This window comes from Bos indicus, chromosome 12, assembly GCF_029378745.1.
Source record: "Bos indicus isolate NIAB-ARS_2022 breed Sahiwal x Tharparkar chromosome 12, NIAB-ARS_B.indTharparkar_mat_pri_1.0, whole genome shotgun sequence".
NCBI lineage: Eukaryota > Metazoa > Chordata > Mammalia > Artiodactyla > Bovidae > Bos > Bos indicus.
In genome coordinates, this window is record NC_091771.1 from 18,072,251 (window position 1) to 18,096,452 (window position 24,202).

General features: G+C 33.6%; 1 protein-coding gene across 3 annotated transcripts in view; it reads left to right on the forward strand.

Annotated features, from left to right (window-relative positions):
* RB1 (RB transcriptional corepressor 1) overlaps window positions 1-24,202 on the forward strand; it is a 120,354-nt gene that overhangs the window by 35,431 nt on the left and 60,721 nt on the right. For 2 of the 3 annotated variants that reach the window (XM_070800086.1, XM_070800084.1), the window contains exons 5-16: window positions 1,661-1,699; window positions 2,705-2,772; window positions 5,015-5,125; window positions 7,504-7,646; window positions 10,111-10,188; window positions 12,640-12,749; window positions 13,713-13,790; window positions 16,153-16,240; window positions 22,053-22,169; window positions 23,601-23,657; window positions 23,741-23,772; window positions 23,857-23,933. In XM_070800086.1, coding sequence (XP_070656187.1) covers window positions 1,661-1,699; window positions 2,705-2,772; window positions 5,015-5,125; window positions 7,504-7,646; window positions 10,111-10,188; window positions 12,640-12,749; window positions 13,713-13,790; window positions 16,153-16,240; window positions 22,053-22,169; window positions 23,601-23,657; window positions 23,741-23,772; window positions 23,857-23,933 — 998 coding nt within the window. Of the gene's footprint in view, window positions 1-1,660; window positions 1,700-2,704; window positions 2,773-5,014; window positions 5,126-7,503; window positions 7,647-10,110; window positions 10,189-12,639; window positions 12,750-13,712; window positions 13,791-16,152; window positions 16,241-22,052; window positions 22,170-23,600; window positions 23,658-23,740; window positions 23,773-23,856; window positions 23,934-24,202 lie in introns of those variants that run through there. The other variant, XM_070800085.1, reaches the window with a different exon arrangement.

A 24,202-nucleotide genomic window follows, 5' to 3' on the forward strand; every position in this document is an offset into this window, starting at 1 on the left:
AATGGTACCTCATAGTGGTTTTGATTTGCATTTCTCTGATAATGAGTGATGTTGAGCATCTTTTCATGTGTTTGTTAGCCATCTGTATGTCTTCTTTGGAGAAATGTCTATTTAGTTCTTTGGCCCATTTTTTGATTGGGTCATTTATTTTTCTGGAGTTGAGCTGTAGGAGTTGCTTGTGTATTTTTGAGATTAGTTGTTTGTCAGTTGCTTCATTTGCTATTATTTTCTCCCATTCTGAAGGCTGTCTTTTCACCTTGCTAATAGTTTCCTTTGATGTGCAGAAGCTTTTAAGGTTAATTAGGTCCCATTTGTTTGTTTTTGATTTTATTTCCAATATTCTGGGAGGTGGGTCATAGAGGATCCTGCTGTGATGTATGTCGGAGAGTGTTTTGCCTATGTTCTCCTCTAGGAGTTTTATAGTTTCTGGTCTTACATTTAGATCTTTAATCCATTTTGAGTTTATTTTTGTGTATGGTGTTAGAAAGTGGTCTAGTTTCATTCTTTTACAAGTGGTTGACCAGATTTCCCAGCACCACTTGTTAAAGAGATTGTCTTTAATCCATTGTATATTCTTGCCTCCTTTGTCAAAGATAAGGTGTCCATATGTGCATGGATTTATCTCTGGGCTTTCTATTTTATTCCAGTGATCAGTATTTCTGTCTTTGTGCCAGTACCATACTGTCTTGATAACTGTGGCTTTGTAGTAGAGCCTGAAGTCAGGTAGGTTGATTCCTCCAGTTCCATTCTTCTTTCTCAAGATCGCTTTGGCTATTCGAGGTTTTTTGTATTTCCATACAAATTGTGAAATTATTTGTTGTAGCTCTGTGAAGAATACTGTTGGTAGCTTGATAGGGATTGCGTTGAATCTATAAATTGCTTTGGGTAGTATACTCATTTTCACTATATTGATTCTTCCAATCCATGAACATGGTATATTTCTCCATCTATTAGTGTCCTCTTTGATTTCTTTCACCAGTGTTTTATAGTTTTCTATATATAGGTCTTTAGTTTCTTTAGGTAGATATATTCCTAAGTATTTTATTCTTTCCGTTGCAATGGTGAATGGAATTGTTTCCTTAATTTCTCTTTCTGTTTTCTCATTATTAGTGTATGCAAGGGATTTCTGTGTGTTGATTTTATATCCTGCAACTTTACTATAGTCATTGATTAGTTCTAGTAATTTTCTGGTGGAATCTTTAGGGTTTTCTATGTAGAGGATCATGTCATCTGCAAATAGTGAGAGTTTTACTTCTTCTTTTCCAATTTGGATTCCTTTTATTTCTTTTTCTGCTCTGATTGCTGTGGCCAAAACTTCCAAAACTATGTTGAATAGTAATGGTGAAAGTGGGCACCCTTGTCTTGTTCCTGACTTTAGAGGAAATGCTTTCAATTTTTCACCATTGAGGATAATGTTTGCTGTGGGTTTGTCATATATAGCTTTTATTATGTTGAGGTATGTTCCTTCTATTCCTGCTTTCTGGAGAGTTTTTATCATAAATGGAATTGAAAAATAAAAACCATATGATTATCTCAATAGATGCAGAGAAAGCCTTTGACAAAATTCAGCATTATAAAATTGACTTCTAAATTATGAAAAAAATTTAAAAGTAACTTTCAAAAAAGCCATGATGTTAACATAATTATTTCTTCCTTTCAGGACATGTGAGCTTATATATTTGACACAACCCAGCAGTTCGTAAGTACCTCAGAGCATGTTATTTTTCACTTTTTGGGTTTTTTAATATATGAAATAATCCCAAACACATTGATAATTTCAGGGTTGGTTTGATTGCTTATTTCACACTACTTCATAAATTAAGGTCATAGATTTAAGCCCTGTGCAGATTATTTATCTTTTCACAAAGAAAGTGGTATGAAATACTGGCCTTTTACTATAAGGGAGAACTAATTGGAAACTAAAGGGAGAAGTTGATTCAGAGCAGTTTTTTTTACCAACTCTGAGAAAAATGCTAATTCGTTGACAGAATCTTTATTGAGAGTGTATTACAGACATTTTATTAACTAAGACTTAAAGCATAATTTTTCTGTAAGAATAAATATGAATGTCTATATTTAAATTTCCAAATAGTCTTTTTAAATGTATGATACATGTTCCAGCAGTATACCATTGTAAGAGCTCTACAGTTTGTTTTTTCAGAAAAAACTGAAAAAAACATAATGAGTAATATATGAGATTTTCTGCCCCAGTGAAATAATGATACTGAAACAATTGATACAAAGAAAAATTGTATATTTATTAATTAACTCTATTAATCTAATTCCACTTGTTAACTCCACCAAGTGAACGATTTAAAGTTTATGAGGGCATAGTGTTAAACTGGTAAACTAGAGTCACCCAGACCTCTATATTTTCTGCTTACATAAAATTGATTTTAATTAGAAAACAGCAGAAAAGAATTAATTGGAAACCAAGTATGTCATATTATACCACTTCCTGTGCATATTTTTAGATTATAATAGAAGGTATTCAGTATTTTCTTTAGAAAAGGTATACTACTCTGTGGGAAAATGTAAGTAACTTGGTAAAAACACAAACTAAATTGAGACAAAATTGAATTCATGTGTAAATTGTGCATTTAAAATGGGCTGTATTCTATTATGCAGTCAACTGTAGTCTGTAATTGTAAAACATGGGGAAAAAGGTATACTTAGAAAACTAATTTTTTTTTCTGTTTACTAGGATATCTACTGAAATAAATTCTATGTTGGTGCTAAAAGTTTCTTGGATCACATTTTTATTAGCTAAAGGTAAAGTCATTGTTACATGATAATGTTTCAAATGTAATAATTGATCCTTCTTTTGAGTAAGCTCAAAATTTTAATTCAGTTCAATGTTGCTCCTCCTTACCTCTAATTCTTGTGATTTTTTTAACTTTTAGCAAATTCATAATTCTGGTACTGGAAGCAACCTTGAAAATGTCTCATTTCACTTCTTTTTCTACTATTTTTTCATTCTTTCCTACTTTCCTATTTTTAAAAATAATGTTACTGTTTTTATAAAAATGATGTGTACTCATGATAAAGAATTCAATAATACAGTGAAATACAAAGAAAAATAGAAAATTTACTGAGAACCCACCTAAAATAATAATCAAAATTATGCATATGCACAAAATACATCTGAAATGACATTCTGATTAAAATAGATGGGTGAATGAGTGCATTCACAAAGAGATATAAATTTCTAAAAATAAGATCATATTGTTGTGCTATTTAAAATGTAAAAATTAATTTTACTCAAATTTTATAGAAGAAAATAAACAGAAATGGAAGGAATTGCTTAAATTTATCTGAATGTTTTATCACTTAAGCAATATTATTTTCTCAAATATTTCTCAAGCATTATGAAAACATTTAAGAGGTTAGAGTCTACTTTATATACCTTTGTGTTATAAGTTAAAGTGATATATATTAGTCTGCTCTGAAGAAAAAGAATCCTCTCCATGTCACCTTCCTGTTTCCTCCTTTCTCCTTTGCTTATTTTTTTATCATCATTACATTATACAAGAGTATATTTATATTCTGTTCTGTAATTATAGTTATCACACTTGTTTTATCTCATTTATGTGTTTAAATCAATTCTAAGCTTTTTGTCACTCCTATATCATAGCTTCTCCATTTCTGAGTTCTTTATTTTGATCTATCCTCAGCTGTCTAGATTTTACCATGGAGTTTTTCAAACAAGCTTTTTGGTACCATGTTTTCTATGTTTGGCCTGTTTATGAATCATGTCCTGAAGATTCTGCTCTTCATTTCAGGGAAATCTTAGCATGCTACATTTTAAGATATTATTCTGTTACATTTTGAGAACATCGACTGTCTTAGCTTAGATTGATTTTGTCCTCCCTATTTATTGTCTTCTCTAATGTTATTTTAACCTTTGGTCTTTTTCTTATGTACTATTTTTATTTCAAACTTTTCTTCTGTTTTGAGCTAAACTATGTTTGTAATTGTTACTTGGTCTTGAGTTTTTCCTTACCTTGTCTAGCTCCTTGTTTTATGTAATTCGTGTTCTTTTGAGTTCTCAGTGCAAGGACTCAGGACATTTTCTTCTGATAGATTGATTATCTTCAAGATGCGGTTCTCTACCCAGTTTTCCCCCTTCTTATATCGTGATTCTATTTTTTAATTTTCTTTTTTATTTTCTCTCTTATGTTTGCTTAACTACTGTGCTTCCCACCCTCTTTCCATCCACCTTGTTGCTAGGACTTTGTTTGGGCCTCTCTGACCTGATGTTCTGTTTTCTTTGATGTAGTGTGAATGCATTTCCCTTAACTCACTTTGCACTTCATCTGTGACTTGTTGTGTTCCCCAAAGAGCTATTGTATGAAAGCAGTCTTTTTAAAAAAATTATACTTACTTTTATTCAGAGGATGAGGGAGAAAGTCAGGACCTCATCTGGAATGATATGAGTCATTGTTCTGAGACTTCGGTTAGAATGACCTGTAAAACAGGCACTTGTCCTGTTTGCATAAAAGGAGTGTGTTAGGATTCAGATTGTCCCCTAATTCAGCATGTTATACTGGAGTCTTTATGCTGGTCAGAGTTGCTGTAGCTGTTTACTTCCTCCGTTTTTCCCTCTCTCATCAGTGATACCTATTCCTTCTAAGTAAAAAGAGGGGAAAGATAAGGATGCTCTGAGTCATTATCTCTCAAATTTGGTGTTGTTATTAGCACTTAACCAGTACATATTTTTCTTTTCATTTTGTTAGGTATTGGAAGAGAGATTCTCTGATCTGACCTCACTCTACTATCTTTAGCTAGAGGTCCTTGATATTTTTTACTGCCATATTTTCTATGGCATTTCTTAACATCTTCTAAGTGTATTATAAACAAATTTTTGCACCATACCTAGGGATATAGAAAATGATTTTTAATATGCTCCTAGTGATTGTTGAATCATGAATATATGAATACACTCATGTCCACAATTTTTCCTGACTTAATATCTCAATCTCTACCTTAAAATGTGGACCATTTTTGTTTTCAGGACAAGTATTACAAATGGAAGATGATCTGGTGATCTCATTTCAATTAATGCTGTGTGTCCTTGACTATTTTATCAAACTCTCACCTCCTGCATTGCTCAAAGACCCATACAGTGAGTATTTTAATTTATACCCCTCCTACTTCATCATTCAAAGTTGTTTATTGACTTCTAGATCCAAAACAGTTCTAGAGCCAAAGGAATAATAAAAAAGAAGTCAGACATAGCCTCTGCTCTTAAGTAGCATAAGATATGGAAGAAGAGATTAGACAAGTAAGCAAGTTTTTAGAGTATATGGTTGAAAGTGGTCTGGGCCAAAATACAGAAAATACTATGGGAGTTTAGGAGATGAGAAAGTTTTCCCAGCTGAGAAAGACCAAGGAAGACCATTTCGAAGTGGTGGCATTTGAGTTGAGTGTTGAAGTGGTAGTTAGGGTTTGAGGGTTGTGGTAAGTTCGGGGAGGGCATGCCCAGTAAAGAAAAAATCAATAGGCAAGGAACAGATATGAACTAAACTGTATGGAAAAGGGTGGCCCATCCTACAGGAACAGATTAACTACATTTTTTTTATTGGATGCTATAATGATTATGTGACTGATTTTTGTTTTTTGGCTGTAATTGGTCCACTTCAGAGGGTAATGAGATGGAAAGTGTAGTTAAATAATAACTATTACTGAAATAATTAGATAGCATTAAGCAAAGATAAGTATACTCCTCTTAGAATGAAATTGCTTCTTTTGGTGGCATATAGAGTAGGATTTAAAAAAACACTTCTTATACTACAGAAAAATGTGAACTTAACTTAGGCTTAACTGATTCCTTGCTCCTAAAATGATAAAAGTATTAATAATACTAGAAATAATAGAGGACAGATCAAAACATGTAAGTCTCAAAGTATTGTTGGAGTAATTGAAAAGCTGAAGCCTAACTAATCTACATGAGCAATAACTTCATGGAAAAATGAAGTCTGGAGCAGAATTTTGAAAATGTGTTGAACATGATTTGACAGAAAAGGCAGGTCATTTAGCAGAAACCACATGCTACATGAAAAAAATACAAAATAATATATTCAAAAACTTCCCGAATCTTTAAAAATTTCCTTTATATGCCTTTTCCTCACTTTTAAAATATGTTATAACTGTAATAAGTTGATGAAGAATGTAACTTTAGGTTGACAGCTTTTGTGCTTTTGGATAATTCAGTTAATGTTCAGTTAATTCTCCAAGTGCCATGTTAAAGGAGAAACCAGGATAAGGTATCGAATTAACGTCTATGGTAAACTTTTAATTAGCTTTTTATTAAGAATTTCCGTGAACATAATTAAATCATATAATAAGCCCCCATGTATTTATCACCTGCCCTCAGTGTATAACTTGTGATCAACTCATAGTCCTATCTACTGCCCAGTTCTACCGGCAATATTATTTTGAAGCACATTTTTGCATACCATTTCATCCTTATAAATTTCAATATATAGCCCTGAAAGATAAAGTCTTTTTGAAAAGCATAATGACAATACCATTCTCACACCTAAAAACCAGTTTTAATAGTGATTCCTTAGTTCCACCAAATATCTAGTAGGTGCCCATGTTTTCAATTGTTTTATAAAAGTAATTAAAAATGTTTGTAGGTTGACTAAATCAGAATCTAAATAACATCTATACTTTGTGATTGATTGATACGACCTTAAGACTTAAAATATTCCTCCTCCATCTATCTTTCTCTTTTTTGTCTTGTAATTTATTTAGTAAATAATCAGGTGGTCTTTCCTGTTGACTTTTCCATGGTTTAATTTTTACTGATTGCATCCTATGGTGTAGTCTAACATGTTCCTCTGTCCTCTCAGTTTCTTGCTGGGCCTAGAGGCAGTTAATATTTTTTATACTTAGTCATCTGTAATCTCTTTAATAGCTCAATCCACATTCAGTTTGAATTGAAAATGCTCAAAATAATCCAGGGGATTTTTTTTCTAAAATCACAATTTAGTATCACATTATTGTATTTGTATGCTTATTTTTTTTAAATCATCATCATTTATATGGTATTTGCTAAAATTTTTAAAACTTATTTTTATACTTTACCTCGAAAGTGAATCCATAAATAATGCTTAACATTCTTAAGACTCTTTTAAGATAGGAAACATTTCCGCCCCCACCCCCCCCCCACCAACTGAGTAGAATACACTTAAAATTAGTTTATAAGTTGGCTATTTCCCTTGCCTTTTTCATATTTATCCATGGAGTTTTAGGTTTCTTTTTGGACCAGCTGGGGGCAGAAGAGAATAGGGATGGCAAAAACTATTACCAGTATATAATTTACAATAGATATTCAGTAAATAGATGAAGCTGTTAGCTTTTTCATGAAGCCTAATAAGTAAAAGTAGCAGAATGTTACCAAGATTATTTCCAACCTTCCAAGTTATAATTAGAATACTTCATTATTTTATACAGTGGAATGTGCAATTGTTCTTATCTAATTTACCATTTTTACAGAAACAGCTGTAATACCTATTAATGGTTCACCTCGAACACCAAGGCGAGGTCAGAACAGGAGTGCACGGATAGCAAAACAACTAGAAAATGATACAAGAATTATTGAAGTTCTCTGTAAAGAACATGAATGTAATATAGATGAGGTAATTTAACTTCATGATTTCTTTAAAATAGTTACGGTAGATTTAGATGTAAGTTCTTCCTAACAATATATAATTCTTTCATGATGAGCTTGCTTTTTTGTAATTAGTGCCAACTCTTTTGCAGTAGCAAAATATTTAGAAAAAGTTTAATTTTCATATTCAGCTACTTTGATTTTAAAGAGAATAATAGCTCCCTCATTCTGGAATCACTGAAATGTACATGATTAAGGCAGTAGTTTTCAAATATATTTGTTCTTTAATTCTTCTGTGGTTATTGATACTCCTAATGTTTTAGAGTAAGCTACTAAGAAAACCCTATTGTTTTGATTTTAGTGATAAGTGATACCAAGATTAAATTTCTGTTTGTTGTTTAGTCGCTAAGTTGTATCCAACTCTTTGCGACCCTGTGGACTGTAGCCCACTAGGCTCCTCTGTCCATGGGATTCTCCAGGCAACAATACTGGAGTGGGTTGCCATTCCCTTCTCCAGGGGATCTTCCCAACTTAGGGATCAAACCTGCGTCTCCTGCACTGGCAGGCAGATTCTTTATTGCTAGCCACCAGGGAAGCCCAAATTTCTGTTCAGTCTTGTATAATTACTCTAAGTATCACACCAGATGCTAATGACTGGAAGAACACCCAGGAATTACTTATCTTGTTAATAAAATCTGGAATGTTAGAACTGGAAGGAGTCTTAGAATTAATGTACTCGGCCTCCTTTTACTAATGAGCAGACAAGCTTCTAGAGACTGATGGCTGATTACTAACAAAGTCTGTGCTTTGGAACATCTGCTACCAGTGCTGCTTTCACTGTGCCATGCTCTTTCTCTCATAGATTGTTACATTGTCCACAATTCACTGTATGAAATGTTGCATCTTTGAAATTTCTCTGTCAACTCTGGGAAAGAATGGGGGTATGATATCAAAATCTAGTTTAATAAGTATTGGAGTGATTTATCAAGTCTGAATTTTGGCACTATGAGTTTTGTTAATTTCATCAAATATATAGATATAGACATGTAGATGTATCAACTTTACCCATATAATATACTCTTACTTTTCTAGAATGACATTTTATCTTCACTAATAAGGTGACAAATGTAGTTGAAATTTTTTAACTCCAGTCTGCTGTTTAGTCCTTCAAGATAAAGAATATAAATAAAGACAGCTTTCTAATTCCTGGTGGTTAAATCTCTGGATTTCAAAATTACTTATATAATTGCTTGCCAAAAATCAGGAATAAATCATGTTTTTCCTTTTTATTTTAAATAATTCTTTCATAATTTATGATGTAACAGTGACTTATAAAGTGTAGGTGATCAATAGCTTTAGTAATTTATATTAATTAATTTGATACTTATTAAAATATGTAATAATTTGATACTAATTATATTAATTAATTTGATACTTTATATATTAAAATATGTAATATTATTTGCATATAGCATTTATGATTATATAACTATTGGTTAGTTATATTTATGGTCATATCATTATTGGTTAGTCATACTAATTGGTTAAATAGAACTACCCATCTTATAATTATTCCAGTTAAGTGGGAATTAATTGGAAAACAATACTATTAATAAGTATTATAGAAGCTTAATTCTTATAGCTTATTTGTGAAGTAGAAGATAGGAACGTATTAATAGGCATATATTAAATTATTTCTACAAATGTAGACTCCAAAGTTGGAAAAGGAAGTTACATGAAGAAAAGTAAGTTGCTTACAATTCTGTGATAGTTTGTCAGTATAGAATAGTCAGAGATACAATTCCAAGTTTTCCAAATATGGTCTTTATTATCCTTGTTAAATGTAGGGGGAGTTTTTGTATGAAACTGTGTAAATCCCAAACAAAGCATTTTCATTCAGTTTTGAAGAGAATTGTTAGGTATATGTATGTGAAGTTATTTTCTTATAAAAGCAGGTCCTTTTCCTAAATTTGTGCTAAAATAATTGACTCAATATACATTAAGTTTGATATGTGTATGAAATGGCCCAAAAATACTCTTTGGGGAGAAATCAGAGGCAGTGTAGAGAAGTTAAAGAGCCTTGGCTTTGATGCTGGGCAGATTGGGTTTCAATTCCATCTCTGTCGCTTACTAGCTATGTAACTTTGGTCAAGTTGCTTAATTTTTTTGAGCCTCTGATCTTTTCACCACTTGTTAAATATGGGATTTTGAAGTTGGTTTCAATGGATTTTCTTCTTGTAAATCTCATTTCATTAACAACTCCCCCCTGCACCTCCATTTTAGGACCTGAAATCTGCCTCACATAAATTAAAAAGTGAATAATTGTATTAATTATAAATAAACATCACACTGAGTTGAATGTAACTTATTGATCAAAATGTTAGTTCACTCATTCTAGTATTAATAGTGACAGTCAAAAAACCAGTCAAAAGCAGTTAAAAAACCAGTTTTTTAAAATTTCAATGGTCATGTTGTAACTTTATCTTTTTCAGGTGAAAAATGTTTATTTCAAAAATTTTATACCTTTTATGAATTCTCTTGGAATTGTAGCTTCTAATGGACTTCCAGAGGTAATCTGAAAGAAAACGTAATAAAAAGTTAATATGTTTTGGGACTTTGGGGAGGGAAGAAGAGTTGTCTAAATTTCATAAGGTTACTTTACTATATATTAAATATTTTTCACTCAAGGAAAGAATCTAAGTAGAATTATGGTGACTCAATTTTATATAGTAACAAAAAAACCCTTTGTAATATATGCTCAAACGTATATATATAAACAGCATTTTAACATTTGCACTAGACATTGATTTGTACTGAAAGTTTTCAAAAATCAAAATACAGGCTTTTGAACTTCTAAATGCCTTAAATATTTAAACTAAATTTCTGCAATCTAATTTATTCTGATTTGCTTTATTATGCTTCTTTAAACATAGAAGCCTTGATTAATGCCATCAACATATTGGCATTACTGAATTTTGGAACATCCTTTTGAGTATGTTTTTCTTGGCTGTACCATGCGGCTTGCAGGATCTTAGTTCCCCAACCAGGGATCAGATCTGGGCCCCAGTGGTGAAAGCACCAAGTCTTAACTACTGGACTGCCAGGGAATTTCCTCTTTTGGCTACTTAATTGGAAATAGCTTTGGTTGAAATGACTGTGATTATATTGTAGACATGTTTTAACTTAGTGGTTTGCCATCCATTTCTTTTCCCATTTTGCCTCAAATGTCTTGCTCTTCAGTGAGAACAGAACAGCTGAGAACTTTATGTGGTAACTTGTGGAGAAAAGGATGCCTAAATGATGAAGAGCAAGTTCTCAATGGTGAAGCAGTGTTTTAGACACACCTAGCATCAGTCACCAAGACCAAAAGGCATGAAATCAGAGAGCTAGATTGCTGATTCTGTGACCTGAGTTGGTAGCTAGTCCTTGAGTTAATTCAGCAGTTACTCAGTGAGTGCTTAACCTGTGCCAGGCATCGTGCTACATGTCGTCACTGTAGAGGTTTAACTCACAGTCATCGTCCTTATGATGCTAGTGAATGAGAGAGACATACAGAGAACTTTACTAATAGGAGTCTACAAGAGTTTAATAGATGTGTACACAGGGTGTGGTGACATCTCAGAGGAGGGCTACCTAATTCAAATTGGGCCAGGTAGATTTTGCACAAAATTCTTTGGAGGTGATGTGATTTCTGAGTGGAGTAAGATTTATGAGAAGTAGCATTTCCAGGAGTTGGGAATTATAGATTCCAGGGCACAATGATATGTGATAGTATCGTCTGTTCAATGAACTCCAACTCCTCCTTAAAGTTGGGATACGGAGCTGCTGCTGCTGCTAAGTCGCTTCAGTCATGTCCGACTCTGTGCGACCTCATAGACGGCAGCCCACCAGGCTCCCCCGTCCCTGGGATTCTGGCCTGGGTTACAGAGCAGGGACTGGTAAGACATGGTACTAAAGAAGCAAGAAGGGGCTGGATGGTGTATTACTGAGTCCTGTTACTAACTTATATATCAAAAAATACGGTATTTACAACTCTAAAGAATCTTAGGCATTTGTAATTTTTTTCCCTTTGAAAGGATTACAAGGTTAGAAAATTCAAGGTAAACTGTACATTATGTAGCACTAATGGCTACTAGTCAATAACCTGTTGATATTTAGTACCTCGCTGAGACAGGGCAGGAACAATGATTAAACAAATAGAAATGTCTGCTTTGCCTAAAAAGCTTATGCAGGCAAGCACAAAGTTTACATTTAAATGAATTTCTTCCTACTACTCCTTTTAGAATGCAGTTTTAGCACTCTCAGATTAAAAAGTCACAGGAGAAGGCATGTTAAATAATTGTCTATCAGGCACTGGTTTTTATATTATGATTGGAAAATTATGAACCCAGGGCGGATAAAAGAATTATTGATTCTAGCATTTGGAAAAGTGTCTGAGATTGGAAATAAATTGTGCAAGTATGTTAAATAGAAAAAAAAAGTATGTTAATTAGGCTAATTAATTGAGATTATATGCCCAAGATATGTTACTAAAGAAAGTGTGAGTAAACCAAAGGATTTAGAAAAGATAGGCAAGATTTGTTAGTGTTTGAAAAATTATTTTATATTGATAAGTGGAGTAGAAGATTAAAAGTGAAAGATGTATAGAATGGAGGATCTTGGCAATTAAGTGGTTACCGCACAGAGTCGGACACGACTGAAGCGACTTAGCAGCAACAGCAGCAGCATATCTATTTTTATCTACATTTCCATCTCAGTATTGTTTTGTAGCGTTGGTGATTCTTGTCTAGATAAAGTATGGGATATTTCCATAAAACAAGATTTAAAATTAGAGTTGAAAAAAGTGTGCAATTTTTGCACTAAAGTACTTCACTTTTAGTTATATGCCTTTGTTTCTATTGCATGTGAAGTCTATGTAATGTAGAACTAGGTGATATTATAGGTACAAAAATTGTTTAAATATGTATGCTGGGATATAATGGCATGAAAAGGATAATTATCAATATTTTTTGGTTTTTGAGGTGGAAAATCTCTCTAAACAATATGAAGAAATTTACCTTAAAAACAAAGATCTAGATGCAAGATTATTTCTGGATCATGATAAAACTCTTCAGGCTGATCCTACAGACAGGTATTTCACATGATATATTAGTATTTGTTGATATGCTGGTTCATTTTTTTAAAAACTTAATAATACCAAAGTATATTCTCTTGAATTGTTGTATAGAATCGTAAAATAGGAATGGTTAAGATAACTGCAGACAAACCTGTAAGATATTATGGGTTCCATTCTACATCATTGCAATAAAGCAAATACCGAAATAAAGCAAAGCACACAAATATTTTTAGTTTCCCAGTGCGTGTAAGAGTTACACTTACATTGTACTATGGTCTGTTAAATGTGCGATAGCATTATGTCCCAAAAAATGATTGTACATACCTTAATTTAAGAACACCGTATTGCTAAAAATGGTAACTATCATCTGACAATGCAGGATTACAAGCTTTCAGTGTTTTAAAAAACCAATTCTGTGAATCACAGTAAAGCGAAGTGCGGTAAAATGAGATATGCTTGTACAAAAATTTTGAATGATTGTATGATTATGTTGTTAAGCATGAAATCATTTAATATTAGCTAAAATATATATATGTATATATAATTTGGAAATTAAACACAGGTAAAATACTTCTAATTTTATTTAAGCCAAAGTAAATTTTGGAAGGCATAATGATTGAAAAACTTGAGCTTTGGTGTTTTTTAATACTGAACAACTTGACTAGTAATATCATCAACATCTAACGTTCTGGAGAAAACAAGCATCTAACTTTCACTTTCAGAAAAATTCTTAATGATTGCACGCCTGTTTGTCCATAAACCTAGTGGAAAGAAACCTAACTTTAAAAAGATGATGAAAAAAAGAGATTTTATTTGTGTAAGCAGCTTTTGGATCATCTATTTCCTTTAACTTCTGTTATTTACTTAACCATTTTGTATGATGTCATGAGGCAACAGAAAGTATTATACTGCTTTTTTGACTCATAAAGCCCAAGTTGTAAATTTTCAGTCTGAATTACTTTGTTTATCACTATTTAGTTTTGAAATGCAAAGAACACCACGAAAAAGTAACCCTGATGAAGAGGTGAATATGATTCTTCCACAGACTCCAGTTAGGTATGACTTTTCTTACTTTTGATTTTCATTATAATTATTTAATCAGTGCTTTATAGTGCTTCAGGTTTAATCATTTGTGAGGGAAAGACATTAAAAATGGTTCTAGTCCTTCTGGGATATATACAGAGCAAATGATAACACTTTTCTCTTTTTTATTTACTAAAATGGAACACATTCTCATTCTAGGTTATACTCCTTAAGGGCAGACAGACCTATGTCTAATAATCATATTGTTGGCAATTAGTAGTACATCTGGCACACAAAGAGCACTCAGTATATACCTGTTACATGTATATACAAATATATAATGCAGATGTCTTTCTCTCTGGAATTATTATTTTTCACAGCATCACGTTCTTCCCTTCATAGTGTGTATCACAATTTATAATTATGAATTCATCTGTGTATTTACTTGTTTCTGTCAATACCCATAATAACCTTTAAGTTTATACTGCGATGGAGCATGACTTTTTTGTTCACCATTAAATTAAATAATTAGGACCTAAGATAATACTTGATACATAGTTACCAATCATTAATTTTTTCAAATGACTACATACACGTATACAAATGCATTCTTGTTTGAATACAGTAATAGACTTAGACTTGGCACAGAAGGGACTTTATGAAGTGATGTTTAAACTGAATTTTGAAATGTGTAAGTTTGTGTCACAGAAGACCAACAGCATGTGCAGAGGAATGGACATATGAAACAGCCCAATGTGTCAGGGGAGCTGTAAGCAGCTTTGTACTGACAGACTAAATGGGAAGATGAAATGGCAGAAGAGGAGGTTGGGGACTAGTCATGAAGGGCCTTATTATTATTCCATGCTCAGAAGTTTGGACTTCAGCTTGTGCAGGATATAGTCTGTTGCTATACATGGATTAAGCAGGGGTAGGATAAAGTCAGACTTGGTTTTTGAAAATTTACGTGATAGTCACCTGTGAAGAGAGGGACTGAGGAGGGTGTGGTGAGAAATAGACCTATCAATCTGTCACAGTGGTTCTTAACCATGGATGCAAATTAGATACCCTGAGGAGCTTTTTTCCCCCCAAAGTACATATGCCTTGATCCTGCTGCCATAGACATAGTGAGTCGAAATCCCTGTCAAAATCCTGCATTGCAGTAATTCACTTGAGAGATGCTGAAGATCTAAACCAAAAGATAGGTAGTGGGAATGAAAGAGCAAGAAGAGATTTGATAAATAGTTGATGAATTCAAATTTAGAATATTATTCTTAAGGAATTTATGGGACATGAAGAAGATAATGTAATAAGTAGTAGGACATAAGGATCTTACATAATAGATTGGGGAATCATCAGGAAGAGTTAAAACCAGAAAAACAGATGAGGTTTTCTGAAGTGAGGGTTATAATGACACGGATGGATGACTAAGGACTGAACGCTAAGAGTGCTAGAATTTAAGGACTAGATAGAAGTTAGATTAGAAAGAATGAGGTGTGACTGGGGAGGCCAGAGAGTGGAGCCAAGGAAGCCAAGGCAGTTTCAGAAAAGAGCATGTTTAAGAGTGTGAGATGTCTCAAGAAAATCAAGTATCAGACCGAATAAGAAAGATCTTTTGGTTTTAGCAGTCGGTCATTTATGACTTTAGTCACTGTGGCTTAAGGAATTAGTACAACATGTCATAGAAGCGTTATATTTAAAAGTCGTGGAATTGTAGCTATCAGTTTCGAGAGGCTTGGCTGAGAACCAAACATGGATTATTAAATAATATTTAAGGAACCTTTTGGCCATAAACATTCTACAGCATTCTACAGTGCATACAGAGTAGCAATGTACTTCTACTCCAAAATTGGATTATTAATATTTACCATGTACCCCCCAATACACACAAAATTATAAGAGATTGACTTACATTTACGTTTTAGTAATGATGACTTCTAAAATCATGTATGCCTTCATCTTGAAGATCTCTGTAAAAGAGAGTCACTTGGTTCTTTACTTGAGTTATTAAATATCTTAGTCTTTATTTGACTAGTTTTAATATTTAATTGTAGTAATGTTTTGCTTAAAATATTACTATTTTGATGCCCTTTTGTCCTTAAAACAATGTCATTACTTTTATCAATTGTTTTATTGATATATAGTTTTATTAGTAAATAAGCATATGTTTTTTAATTATAAACATATTATGAACATATCAGTTCTTAAAGATCTAACTAAAATGTTAATTCCTTATAAACAACAGTACACTAAGGGATTTGTAAAGTCTTATTTCAGAGAACTTAAAGATTAACAAGAGACAGTGAGATTGAAGATAAGCGTAACTTATGACATAGATACACTTCATTTGTTCTGTTTGTTACTTCATTTCTTAACATTTCTTCATATTTTTTTCTAGAACTGTTATGAATACTATCCAACAATTAATGATGATCTTAAATTCAGCAAGTGATCAACCATCGGAAAATCTGATTTCCTATTTTAATGTAAGCCATATGTGAAACACTTTATTATGATATCTTGGCAAACAAATTTGAAATTAGAAGTTAAAATACTGTTTTTTTAAACACCCATTTCCCAATAAGTTGTCTATTATCTTATTTCTTGCTTTCCTTTTTAACTCTCCAAATTAGGTATTAGTAGTAGTATTGTTTTATTTGGACAGTGTTATTTTCAGATTTTCTCATGTGCACTGTTTGTCTTGCTCACCATTCTTTCTTGCAGCTTAGACCTCTCTTCCATTTTTATTTTCTTCTTTCTTCAGATACATCATTTTTTTTTTAATTGGAGGATAATTGCTTTACAATGTTATGTTGATTTCTGCCGATCAACAGTGTGAGTCAGTCATAACTATATGTGTATCACCTCCCTCTTGAGCTTCCATGCCCCCATACATCTTTTAATAATTCCTTTAGTGAGAGTTAGTTTGATATGAGTTTACAAGCTTTGTGTTTTATTTCTTGTCTTAAAATATCTTTATCTTAATTTTTGTGAGGCGGTTTACCTGGATCATCTATTTTAGGTTGACCTTTACTTTCCCTTAGTAGTTTGAAGGTATTTACTACTTCCTGACTCTCATTGTTGCTAGTAAGAAGTTTTCTGTCAATTCAAATGTTGTTTCTTTACAGTTAATCTGTCTTTTCCCTCTGGCTGCTGTTAAGATACTTTCTTTGAATGTGACATTAGATAGGATTTAATATTTGTCATATCTCTGCAGTCTTTTTTATTTAGCCCATTTTCATTTATTTTTACTGTATGGCCCTGTGTGCATTACAGTATATACTCCTGATAGACCCTAAGTTTGATATCTGAAAGGCACCTGCTACCCTCCCTCCCCTTAAAAAAAGGGAGTGAGAAAGAAAGAGAATGAAAGCTAGTGTCTGTATTGCATGCTTGTTCCTTTCCTCCTTTAAAATTAGATGAGGCTTGGGGCTGACTGAAAGGCTCCTCTGTGGAAGCTGGATGAGGCTTGAAGACTTATTAAAGTTTGGCTTATCCAGTAACTGTGTGCTTTGTTTGGTTAACATTCTGTTTAATATCATAAGCTGCCTGTGGTTTTGTCGTTGTCTTCTTGCTTATATTCCCCCCCAGGGATTAACAAAGTATTTTTCTGTCATCATATTCATAACTGTGTTGGCTCAGAACTGATTTTCTTTGTCCAATTTGCATAAAGTTGTTTTTATTTCTGGGTAATTTGTAGCACAAGAATAGTTCCCAAACATAGGTACTCAGTTACTTAGAACTTTTAGAAGGGATAATGATATAAGTAAAAAGAACAATAATCTCTGTTTCCTTAAATATTGTTTTTGGTATTTCCTCCAACATTTAAAGTATGTAGGACCTCTTTTTTATTTTAAACTATTTCTATTGAGCAGAAAATTCTGTCTCAGAGATAGTTTCCAGAACTTAGTTTAAAGTTTAACATTAAATGGAGTGCAATAGTTGGAGTGCCAAGTTTTGCGTGTACTACAAATTGCCTGTCTCAGAGGGGGCATATCTTGAAAATCATTAAGTTTTTCTCTGAATTTGTTTCTTGGTTTCTTCATTTTAAAAATCAGTGCCATTTTTCCTTCCTTGTATAAGTAAAATATTAGAAGCTATAGACATTTTTTCTTACCAATTTTATTGAGATATGACTGACATATTGCTCTGTATAAGTTTACGCATACAGCATAGTGATTTGACTTGCATACATCATGAAATGATGACCTCAATAAGTTTAGTTAACATCCATCATCTCATTTGGATACAGAATAAAAGAAACTGAATAAAATTCTTTTCCTTGTAAAGAGAACTCTTTACAAGGATTTACTGTCTTAACAACTTTCATGTATAACATACAGCAGTGTTAATTATATTTATCATATTGTGTGTTACATCCCTTGTGCTTATTTATCTTATAACTGGAAGTTTGTACCTTTTGTCTGCCTTCATCCAGTTCCCCCTCCCACCATCCCCTGCCTCTAGTAGCTACAAATGTGATCTTTTTTCTATGAGTTTGTTTGTCTTTTGAAGTGTAATTGACCTACAAGACTTGGTTAGTTTCTGGCGCATAGTATAGTGATTCAGTATTGCTGTACATCTCAAAATGATCACCACAGTAAATCTAGTTACTTTTTGTCTCCATACAAAGGTATTACATAATTATTGGCTGTATACCGCACACTGTACATTTCATACCCATAACTCATGTATTTTGTAACTCGAAGTTTGTGCCTCTTAATCTTCCTCACGTGTTTCTCTCTTTACCCACGCCCTCCCTTCTGTTTGTTCTCTATGATTGTTTTTGTTTTGTTACATTTGTTCATTTGTTTTGTTTTTTAGATTTCATATATAAGTGAAATCATATAATATTTGCTTTCTTTGTCTGATCTACTTCATTTAGCGTAATATTCTCTACATCCATACTTGTTGTCACAAATGACAAGATTTCTTTTTTCTCTATGGCCAAATAATATCCCCTCATAGGGAATGGGTCATTCCTCATAGCTCAGTCGGTAAAGAATCTGCCTGCAATATAGGAGACCTGGGTTTGATTCCTGGGTCAGGAAGATCCCCTGGAGAAGGAAATGGCAACCCACTCTAGTATTCTTGCATGGAGAATCCCATGGACAGAAGAACCTGGCAGGCTACAGTCCATGGGGTTGCAAGAGTTGGACACAACTTAGGGACTAAACTACCACCAAATAATATTCCATTGTGTGTGTGTGTGTGTATATATATATATATATATATACACATATATATACACATACATACATACTTATATGTGCTGTCCTATTCTTAGTTGCTCAGTCATGTCTGACTCTTTGTGACCCCATGGATATAGCCCACCAGACTCCTCTGTCCAAGGGGATTCTCCAGCAGGCAGATTCTTTACAATCTGAGCCACCAGGGAAGTCCAAGAATACTGAAATGGGTAGCCTGTCCCTTCTCCAGGGGATCTTCCCCATCCATAAATTGAACCAGGGTCTCCTGTATTACAGGTGGGTTCTTTTACCAGCCGAACTACCAGGGAAGCCCATACACCTGTATCAGTTCAGTTCAGTTCAGTTGCTCAATTGTGTCTGACACTTTGCAACCCCATGGACTGCAGCATGCCAGGCTTCATTGTCCATCACCAACTCCCAGAGCTTACTCAAACTCACGTCCATCAAGTCAGTGATGCCATCAAACCATCTCATCCTCTGTCACCCCCTTCTCCTGCCTTCAATCTTTCCCAGCATCAGGGTCTTTCCATTGAGTCAGTTCTTCACATCAGGTGGCCAAAGTATTGGAGTTCAGCTTCAGCATCAGCCCTTCCAATGAATATTCAGGACTGATTTCCTTTAGGATAGACTGCTTGGATCTCCTTGCAATCCACGGGACTCTCAAGAGTCTTCTCCAACAGCACAGTTTAAAAGCGTCAATTCTTTGGTGCTCAGCTTTCTTTATAGTCCAACTCTCACATCCATGCATGACTACTGGAAAAACCATATTTTTGACTAGATGGACATTTGTTGGCGAAGTAATATCTCTGCCTTTTTTTTAAATTTTATTTTATTTTTAAACTTTACATAATTGTATTAGTTTTGCCAAATATCAAAATGACTCCGCCACAGGTATACATGTGTTCCCCATCCTGAACCCTCCTCCCTCCTCCCTCCCCATACCATCCCTCTGGGTCGTCCCAAGCTGTCTAGGTTGGTCATAACTTTTCTTCCAAGGAACAAGTGTCTTTTAATTTCATGGCTGTAGTCACCATCTGCAGTGATTTTGGAGCCCCAAAAAATAAAGTCTGCCACCGTTTCTTCTGTTTCCCCATCTATTTCCCATGAAGTGAGGGACCAGATGCCATGATCTTAGTTTTCTGAATGTTGTTTTAAGCCAACTTTTTCACTCTCCTCTTTCACTTTCATCAAGAGTCTCTTTCTTTGCTTTCTGTCATAAGGGTGGTGTCATCTGCATATCTGAGGTTATTGATATTTCTTCCGGCAATCTTGATTCCAGCTTGTGCTTCTTCCAGCCGAGCGTTTCTCATGATGTACTCTGCATATGAGTTAAATAACCAGGGTGACAATATACAGCCTTGATGTACTCCTTTCCCTATTTGGAATACCTGTATACCACATTTTTATCTATTCATCTATTGATGGGCACCTAGGTTGCTTTCATTCTTGGTTATTGTAAATAATGCTTCAGTGAACATAAGGGTGCATAATATTTTTTCAAATTAGTGTTTTCATTTTCTTCATATAAATACCCAGAAGTGAAGTTGCTGGATTTTATGGTATTTCTGTTTTTAATTTTTTGAAGAGTCTCCAAATTGTTTTCTATAGTGGTTGCACCAATTTAGATTCCCACCAGTAGTGTACAAGGGTTACCTTTTCTTTACATCCTCACCAACACTTAATTATTTGTTCTCTTTTCGATAATAACCATTAGACAGGTGTGAGGCGATATCTCATTATGGTTTTGATTTGCATTTCTCTGATGATTAGCCATTTCTCTTTGAGACCCCATGGACTGTAGCCCTCCAGGCTCCTGTGTCCATGATATTCTCCAGGTACAAATACTGGAGTGGGTTACCATGCCCTCCTCCAGGGAATGATTAGAGTTGTTAAGCATATTCTCTTGTGATTGTTGGCCATTTGTATGTCTTCTTTGGAAAGATGTGTATTCAGTTCTCTGCCTCTTTTTTAATCAGCTAGTTTTTTGTTTTGTTTGTTTGATATTGAGTTGTATGAGTTCTTTGTATGTTTGGCTATTAACCCTTTATCAGATATATCATTTGCAAATATCTTCTCTTATCCTGTAGGTGGCCTTTTCTTTTTGTTGATATTTCCTTTACTTTGCATAAGCTTTTTGCTTTGAAATAGTTCCACTTGTTTATTTTGCTTTTGTTACCTTTTTTTTGGGGAGTCAATACCAAAATATCTCCAAGACTAATGACAGGGAGTTTGCCATCCATGTGTTCTTCCAAGAGTTTCATGGTTTCAGGTCTTATGTTCAAGTCTTTAATCCATTTTGTGTTAATTTTTGTGTGTAGAGTAAGATAGTGGAATTTCAGTTTTTTGAAACTGGTTTTCCAGTTTTAGCAGCACAGTTATTAAAGAAATTGTCCCATTCCTTACTTTATATTTTGTATTATTGAGTCTTTTGTGGTAATTAATTGATCATATGCATAGGTTTATTTTGGAGCTCTATTCTGTTCCACTGATCTATGTTTTTATGCCAAAGCAAACTGTTTTGATTACTCTAGCTTTGCAGTATAGTTTGATGCCTCCAGCTTTGTTCTTCTTTCTCAAGATTGCTTTGACTGTTTGGGGCCTTCTGTGGTTCTACATACAGCTGCTCTACTCTGTTAAATACCTTGAAATTTTGACAGGAATTTTTTGAATCTGTAGATTGCTTTGAGTAGTGTTAATATTTTAACAATATTAATTTCCTTGAGCATGCAGTACTTTGATTTGTGTCTTTTATGATGAGCTGTTTTTCTTTGGTATCAGTTGTAAAATCTATGAGGCTGTTTTTTGATGGCTAAGGGAAGGGCTAACAAATCTTTCCTAACTTGCCAGCAGAAAATTTAGATAATAGGGGTTTTTTAGTTGTAGTCTAGTAGTTTCTGGTCCCTATCATCCCAGAATGGAATGCTTAATATTTCTCATATTTTCAGTAGTTGTATTTACTTATTTATTGTGAAGTGTTTTCACAGTATAAAAATTGAAAGTAATAAGTCATGCTGTTATAGAACAGAAGGTGTTAATTCTCTGGTTAGACAGTATCCTCTATCTTAATTTCTATTTTTCCATCTTAAAGAATTGTACAGTGAATCCAAAGGACAGTATCCTGAAAAGAGTGAAGGATATTGGGGACGTCTTTAAAGAGAAATTTGCTAAAGCTGTGGGACAAGGATGTATGGAAATTGGATCACAGGTAACTTCAACTCATTTTGATGAGTACCACTGTATAGTAAATAATTTCAAATGCAATATCTGTCCAAGTTGTGTAAATGCTATCTAATAGTATAAAATTTTGGCAGCTACCAAATCCTAGTCGGCTGTGTATGATGCTATTTGGAAAAAACTTGATGGGCTAGCTCTCCTTACTCTATACAGAAACCAAAAGGAAACATGCAGAAAATTTTGGAAAACTTATGTAAATTTTAGAAAGTACAAGTAAAAAAAAATCAAAATCTTGTTGATATTAAGTTTTTGGTGTATATTCTTTAACTTTTGCACGTATGGAATATTATGTATGCACATACTTATATGAATGGAATATTATACATGCCATTTATTAGTGGTATTATTGAATGATGTTACTTTTACTATTGCTGTTATTATTTCAGAAAATCTAAAACTAATATTTGGCAAGAGAATGGGCTCTGGATCCAAGCCCTGGTTTCATATCTGGCTCTTTCATATATGAGCTGTCAGGTTTCTATATTTGCTTTACTTTGTGGCATTACTGAGGTAATATATAAAATATATTTGAAAACTGTAATCTACTATACACATTTGCTTTAGTGTAGTGAGGTTATGTTTTGATACCATCTGTATTTTAAACAATTATATTTAAAAGTTCTTTTGGTCATAATTTGGAATGAAGGATTAAGGTGTATATTTGTGTGTATTTAAAATTGGACTGTTTTTTAAACTAATGGAAACTAGTTATTTGATTAAAACTTTTTGCTGATAAGATCCTTTAGATCGGATTTTTGCCTTTGCCAGCTTTATGGAAAGGTACTATTCTCTTAATCCTGGAGAGCTATCTTAAATACATGTCACAGGAGTGTTATATTCATGTGTAAAATGGTTAGAACAGTACCAGGTTCCCCATTGGCTCAGATGGTAAAGAATCAGTGTGCAATACAATGGACCCAGGTTCAGTCCCTGGCTTGGGAAGATCCCCTGGAGAAGTGAATGGCTACCTGCTCCAGTATTCTGGCCTGGAGAATCCCCTGGACAGAGGAACCTGGTGGGCTACAGTCCATGGGGTGGTAAAGAGTTGGACACGACTGAGCAACTAACACTAACATATAATATATTCTTAGTACATATATATCTGTTATGATGTAGACTGAAGTAGGAATGTAGGAAAACCATATACTGGACCCCTCCTCTTAAAAACTTATCGGGAATGTGAAAACCATCATTTTATATGGGGTCGCAGAGAGTCGGACTCAACTGAGTGACCAGTGCTTTCAGTTTCCTCAGTTTTAGACAAGCTAGCTTTTGTGCTCTCTTGGTAGCCATATTTCTGAGAAGGGTCAGAGATGTGTCTCAGGGCAAAACTTTTTAAAAATTAGTAATTGTTATGTTTTCTAAAATAGTGGGATCTGATTTTTTGTTTGTTTGTTTGTAGCGATACAAACTTGGAGTCCGATTGTATTACCGAGTAATGGAATCCATGCTTAAATCAGTAAGTTTAAAAGAATATAATAGAAAGAAAAATTCATTGCTAATGCAAAGAAGGCTTCAGTTAATTTTTTAAATCTGTTTTAGGAAGAAGAACGATTATCCATTCAAAATTTTAGGTAAATTTTTGTTTTAGTAAAACAATTTCTTTTTTTTTTTTTATAAAAGTAAATGTTACAAAAATCATTCTTTTTTTCCTTTAGCAAACTCCTGAATGACAACATCTTTCATATGTCTTTGTTGGCATGCGCTCTTGAGGTTGTAATGGCTACCTATAGCAGTAAGTTAAATTTTAGTAAATAAACATTCTAGTTCAATTTAAAGTTTAAAAAAACTTATCTGAGGTGTTATGTGGGTTTTTTTAGGGGGGTCGGAGATGGAGAAGTTAAGGAGAAGAAATGCATATTTTAGATCATTATATACGAAAGAATGTAATTGGTCACCTTAGAACGGCTTGTGAACTTGGATTGTTTCAAATCATCTTGGAAATACTTTCACAAGGTCTCTATTTTGGTCTATACTGAATCCAGGAAATGTACCTATTAACCC